The sequence below is a fragment of the Thunnus maccoyii genome, chromosome 15 (genome assembly GCF_910596095.1).
Source record: "Thunnus maccoyii chromosome 15, fThuMac1.1, whole genome shotgun sequence".
NCBI lineage: Eukaryota > Metazoa > Chordata > Actinopteri > Scombriformes > Scombridae > Thunnus > Thunnus maccoyii.
In genome coordinates this window covers 20,849,115-20,856,091 of record NC_056547.1, presented here as the reverse complement: position 1 = coordinate 20,856,091, position 6,977 = coordinate 20,849,115, and the positions used below count along the sequence as shown (strand labels likewise).

The window sequence follows — 6,977 nt, the reverse complement described above, 5'->3', positions numbered from 1 at the left end:
AAGCAGATTAATGAGATATACATTTTTTCAGAAGAATGAAGGTTAAAATACACAGCTGAGAAATGTTTGTGATTCAAATAAACTTTATTGACTTTGCGTCCAGATGTCAAAGGGCATGCAAATACAGGCTTCTGAATCCGAAATGTTCTTTTTTTTTCTCAGTTTAGTTCTATTTTCTTACAAAACTACGTGCACCTTAAGTAATCAATTTTGCAGCGTACAAACCACAAAAATACCAGTTTTACATTATCAAATACTGCACATAGAAAACATTTACAAAGCACAGGTATAAAATTACAGCTCCCTTTTTCTTCTTTGCCATAAACTGCATCCTTTCATCAGACGGTCTGCTAGTATGCTTTGCCCTTTAAAACATACTCTGTGAACACTCCTTGGTGGAAAGGTTAAGGCCAGTTAGAGAAGACAACCACTTATCTACCAACACCAGCAATTTCACTGGGCTGAATGTTTTGTTTAACTCACCAAATGAGTCCAGCCATCTTTACATTTCTATATGTGCTTGGGAATTTCATTATGTTCCATTAAATATAATCAAAACTATCAAAGGGTAAACTTTGTTTTGAGGGTCCATATTAGCAGTTAGTCAGGTTGTATTTAGGGCGTTTGCTGGGCTTGATAAGATGACGGTTGTCTTGACAGTGGGGAGGGGAGCTACAGTGGCCTTAATATAATCTGACAGACAGCTAAAAAGACAGGGTGGCTACTCAGGAAACTTGTGCTGTGACATTTATTAATGTGGATGAAGACAAACTGGCATATTCAGCAGCAAAACCTCGCAATTTGCCCATCAGCTCAGTAGTTTAAAAAAAACACTACAAGAAGATGTCTGTTTTGTTCTAGTTGACAGCTGCTACATTGGCAAACAGACATGTGGAATGCATGCGTCTTTAGAAAATGAAAGTACAATAAAAACTCAATAATAAAAATTTGTTGCTCATGGGGGGCTATCATAAGATAGCAGTAATTCACAATGCATTGCATGCTCTGTTGAGTCTAAATTGCTTTTAAGTGTCTGAAAATGGGATTTGACTTTATATCTCATTTGTCACAATGGTAAACTGATACAGATACAGTCTGAGGTCTCCACACCTTCGACTCTCAAGAGTGAGAAAGAGGCCGAGAGTGACGGCCCCAGCAATAGTAAGATGCTACAGCCCATGGTTATTGCCAGAAGAAGTATTTCAGAAAATGGAAGGCTAAGTCCATGCTACTTTAAGATGCTGCAGCATTTTTTGACAATTCTTTTGCATCTTAGTGATTTCTCAATGATGTGGTACTGGGTCAAATTGACTTCATCATTATTGTTGCTTGTCATTATAATAATTATCATTATAGTCATACCATCATAAAGATTAAATACAAGAAAATCATCAGAGTAACCATGCGTCAAACATTTTTGAGTACAAAGTACAAAAATCATAACAATCCCATCAGCTTGGTAGATAAATCGAAAAGTTAAATCGGTGCAGGGGGGGAATAGCAATCCTTCTGCTTGAAACCCATCATGGCGATTCAAATAAATAAATAAAAATGCATTTCGCCAGACAGAATTCATGCGTGTTTCAACCACGGAGCTGTTCTTTTAAATGGATACACAAAGAATAAGACATACAGTATACAGTACAGTTAAAGAAGGGGCTGCCTGAACCAATGCAGGCGAGGTCCCTGGAAAAGTCTTCAAAGAGACAGTATAGCAAACAAGATGACAAAAAAATTACACTCAGTTCAGGTGTAAGGATTAAGAAATACATTCATAAAACTATACATATACACATATATAACTTCAGTACAATATTTCAAGCAAAATACATTTGTCAAAACTTTCAGTTGTGTGCTACAATAGTGAAGCAATGTCTCCGACACAAAATAAGGCCATTGTAAACTGAACAAGCCCTCATTTTCGCAAAAAATCTAAAGGCAGGTTGTGCCCACGCCGCCTCTCTAACCTACTCCTCCTCCTCTGAAGAATTCCTTTCTCCTTACAAAAATAAACACATTTTCAACATAGCACTCAAGAGACAATTCAGGTTGATTGAGGATATGTTATAAATTTTTTGCACACGATAAAATTGGGTTGCAGAATGCTCAATGTGGATTTTAGAGAGAAGCAAGTGAGCGTATGGGTTTACACTTCAAGCATCCGCAGCCTTTACATTCAAACCTCAGAGCTTCTGTCAAATCAATAACATACAGCGTCTCCCTTTCTGAAACACAAGCTCTTCATGCTCCATGCTGTTTCCTGACGTTACAATAAACTCTTCTAAAGTGTCTGTCATCGACACCTTTCTGATTCAACCTGCTTTCATGCAGCTACCTTCACATTCAAAAAAGTCTAAGCATACAAGCTGTAACTCTGCCCCGCGATAGTTTACCCTGCTGCTTATGAGGCTTCCACCTTCTTTTTCAGCTTTATGATCATTTCTTCAACTTGCTTAAAACAATAGTCTGTGTCCAAGTAATTCAAATGACCATGTGGCGAGACAATGCATGGGAATTATGTGCATTTTTTTTCTAATCTATGATAAATGCCACAACAAGAGAAAAAAGGTGTTAATGTTCATCTGAAAACCCTGATCCTTGAATTCTCTTCACTGTGGTCCACAATATGAGTGTTTTTTTTAATAAATATCTACACATTTAAATCTCTCTCACTCACATCTTACCGCTCCGCCACTCATTATGCATCACGCAGTACAATAAACTTATTAAAAGACACACACCCACACTACACTTTGAAGAAAGGCAATATTTCCACTTTCCTTTTGGTTGCAGGAATAAAAGGATTTGGACAAATTTGGCAAATGCTCTCTGCCCTCTTATAAACACGTCTTATAAGATAATTAGACATCACTTTGCATTGTCTCTTTCCCTACTTTCAATCAAAACTGTTAATGTTTTGGGCTAATCAATATACAGCAAAGGGACACACATACAGTCTCATACAAGCTCCAAAACATTGGAAATCACATGGAAAAATATTAACAGTTTTTTTTATAGAGGTTACAAAGGACTGAACATTCAGCAGTGAATAGGGATGTTATACAGGTTGAGAAACTTCTTAAGTTTTATGTTCTTTCCATTTTGTTTCACTCGTCAACCATTTATATATATATATATTTTTTTTGTCTTCTAAGATTCACAAAAGGCGCACACAGAAGAGAGTGTGTGCAAATACCAAGAGCATAAGTCCTTATTTTTACATCATGCCAGCTGTCCACAAAAATAGATACAAATTAATAAGGTACATAAAAGTACTTCATATACATGACCATACAGTTAAGGAATCGCTTCAAAACGTAAAGAAAATCGGAATCCATGACATTGCTGGTTCCTCTAAAAGGGTTGTATACATAGCGAGAGGTGTCATCATCATCCTCCCAAAAATTCAAGAATGCCAGAGATCCCTTTATCCAAAGTTTAAAGAGCGTTGAAACGTGAATTCTGTTGGTCTGAGGTGCTGCAGAGACGAAACGCCTCGGATTTTCCCTTTTTGCAGAAACATGAAGAGAGGAACGAACCGTACAGCTCAAAGAACATCTTAGCAGTCGATAGAACATATGGTGGTGTTAAAACCAAATATGAGCTTGTAAACACACTCAAGCTTTTAATAGCTTATAAGTTAAGACTGTTAACTCTCCTAGTACAACTAAAATATGACAGTCTTTAGTGTTTTTATCCATATACAAGGTTTGGTGTAGGTGTCAAGACAGACAGATTCACAACACTGAAGAGTATATTAAAAATCTTCATCATTAAATAAAACAGTAAACACCAGTAGCTCCGTTTGCTGTCAATGAAGACTCAACTGCTGCACATTTACTACAGCAGCCGACAGGTCAGTCTTACGTTTTTGAGAAAGACATTTTACTCTCAAAAAAGGAAAAAGTAAAACCATCTGTTGTCATTTCAACAAAAGGTCAAAATTGACAGTTTTAAAAATTGGTCTAACACAGATGCAAAAATTAAAAAAAAATATTTTTCTGTCTTTAAAAGACATGACATTTAAAGTTTCTGGAGAGATTGAAATGTTACATATTCCTACTTTATCCTAGTCTATGTTGTTTTTTTTCCCCCTAAGCATTTTCTTTGCAAATAATAATAAATGAAGTGTCAAATCAGTGGCAGAAAGTGCTACAGGTAAAGCTGACCTGTTCCAGTTGTTCTAGTGGGCCTTTCAATCAAATCTTAAAATACACTTGAGTTACATTTCCATGCTGGCATTCAATTAAAAGATTTAGAGATGCACAATGCAGTGTGACCAAATAAAATAAAATAACAATAATTTAACAGGTGGTCAACCACTGCAGTAATTCAAACAGAATACATATTTTACAGTAAAGTGCCATAAACATACTGCCTGACTCTGCTGAATGCTGATCATGCTGAAGGATGTAGTCAGATTGACATATTGCACCTGAAACAAGTAAACTACTATATCCCGGCAGGCTGACAATCACCCTGCTGGCAAAGTAATACTGGCGTAAATAGTCGGATATCAAAAAGAAAAAAACTCATCTGGAATTAAATACATGTTTACACATTTACAGCAAAGGTTTGGTTACAGTAAGTGTGACAGAGAGGTGTGACCAAAGAGAAAGTCGGAGGGTTAAAGGTTGTACCAAGTGTGTGCGTGTTTGCCTGTGGTTGCATGTCTAGCTGTGATTTGAGCAAATGTGAAGAGAAACAGAGGCACATCCACCACTTTCCTGCTTCCTTCATCAATTAGGAAGAGTGCAAAAAGGAAAAAAGAAGATGACATCAAAATGGGAAATCAAAGGAAAGTTCAAACAAGTCTAGGTGCTGGTATACAGAGAGACTGACACTGTGGATAATACCCCGCTGGATGTGGAACACAAAAACCCCAGACTAGAGCTGGACACATTTCCCAGAACGCCTTTTGTGCTGAGTGCCCTATGGTACAACAGTCCAATACTCTGAAAATGAAGGCAGGATCAGAAATTTGTCCATCAGCAAAATGGGGTAGCTGGCTGGCTAATTTGGTTCTCCTCTTCTGCAGAATGGCGATGATAGCGCTCTCCCAGTCACCATCCTCCTCCCTAACTCAGTGCAGTGCTCTTTTCTCAGGACGGATCGCAAAATAAAGTGGCACTATACTCCTGTTACATTGGTCAAGGCAAGCTAAATAAAAAGATTGAAGCACTTTAAAATGTCTCTACAAGGGTCGCAAGCAAACATGCAGAATGCAGCCGATACATACATTAACACAAATAAGTATTTAACTATCTATCTATATATATATATATATATATATGTATATCTATATATAAACTCTGCCCTGTGAAAATTATAGAATAGCAGTGTTGCTACCTCACATAATAGCCATTATGTGAATATCCAAGCCTGTTGCCCAGGTATGTTTATGTGTTTGGCCTACCGTTCTCAGCTCATGTGTGTAGAGTGTATCTTCTTTTTTTGCATTACATCTAAGTCATTGACTCTGCTACATATCCATACTTTATATTGTATACTAGTTCACCTACTACTTATAGTAATAATAACAACAATAACAATTGCTTTGGTTTTAAAAAATAAAGTTTTTTTTTCTTAGTTTGGCATAGAGAGTTTAGAAACTGGCATCGGGATGGCCCTGGGATGAGTCGTGCCACGGAAATCTGGTATCTTGGAATGCGGAGCATGGCCCCTGGTGAATCGTTGCGTCATGGTGGGAAATGGTGAAATGGCAGGGTGAAAAATGCTACATGTTCTGGTTAATTATGTCTACTTCAAGTTGGAGTTGCTAACCGCTATCGCCACTAAAAACACTCATCAGTGAGTGAGAATGTGGGCGTACAGTAGAGTTTAATGTCCAGTATTAGATATGGCAGCATGTGTGTGTGTGTGTGTGTGTGTGTGTGTATGAATGTGAATGAGATCAGGTGTTATGTTTAGTGTATTTTCCTGCACAGATGCACATGGGTGTGTGTGTATGCCTACCTGTCTTGCGCTTTGAATACAGTCGTAGTGTATATACAGTACGTGTGTCCGTGTGTCTGCATGACTCTGCCTGTGCCCGTGCATGTGGGTGCGTACTGGGTGTCTAGGTGCACGAGGGGCTGGTGGCACTCTCCAGGGAGGACTGGGAGAGGCGTCTGGTGAGGGGTCCGATGCTGGGATCTGCCAGAGAGGAGGTAGGGAACAGCTTGTACCAGCCGCTGACTCTTGCAGACAGGTCCAAGTCCTCCAGGAGGATCTGGGCCATTCCCATGAAGCACTTGTGGTCCATACGCCCGTAATCCCCCCACACTATTACCTACAGAGAAGATGAGGCATGGGGAAAAAAATATAAAATTATACTGCAAATGTAACACTGATATTTTAAAGCTGTCTGTATGCTGCGTTATCCAAGTCATGTTCTATATATATAAATATATATATATATATATATATACATATATATATAAAATCCCCTCTCTCACCCCCCTCCCATGGGGGGTGGTGGTGTGTCTTCCTCAAGCTTGGGTCCTCTACCAGGTATATATATCTATATCTATATCTATATCTATATATATATTTAGTTTTTGTTTGGATTATATGAGCAAGGTACAAAGTGATACAAGGTATTTATTAGTGAGTTTCAGAAATTCTGAAGGATTATGTCACCTTTGGACAGAGCCAGGCTAGCTGTTTTCCCTGTTTTCTGTTTGCATATTTTATGCTAGACTAAGCTAACAGGCTGCCAGACAGATAGGAGAGTGATATTGATCTTCTCATCAAACATGGCGCCAAAAAGCGAATAAATATATTTCCAAAAAATATCCAACTATTTCTTACTTTTCATAGATTCCCATAATAAAAAAAATCAGCAGGACTTCCTTTACTCCTTCATGCCAGTTTTTCTAGAAATAATGTCAATATCTTGAATAAGGCTAATCACCATACACTAGAAAATGCTAATAGATTTAAGAAAGTTATTTTTCCAAGTCAGTTTTCTTTGA

General features: G+C 37.9%; 1 protein-coding gene across 3 annotated transcripts in view; it reads right to left on the bottom strand.

The window, feature by feature from the left end:
* Positions 1 to 88: 88 nt before the first annotated feature.
* rims3 (regulating synaptic membrane exocytosis 3) overlaps positions 89 to 6,977 on the bottom strand; it is a 38,932-nt gene continuing 32,043 nt past the window's right edge. For all 3 annotated transcript variants that reach the window (XM_042436520.1, XM_042436521.1, XM_042436523.1), the window contains exon 7: positions 89 to 6,292. In XM_042436520.1, coding sequence (XP_042292454.1) covers positions 6,080 to 6,292 — 213 coding nt within the window. In that variant the 3' untranslated portion in view covers positions 89 to 6,079. The remainder of the gene's footprint in view (positions 6,293 to 6,977) is intronic.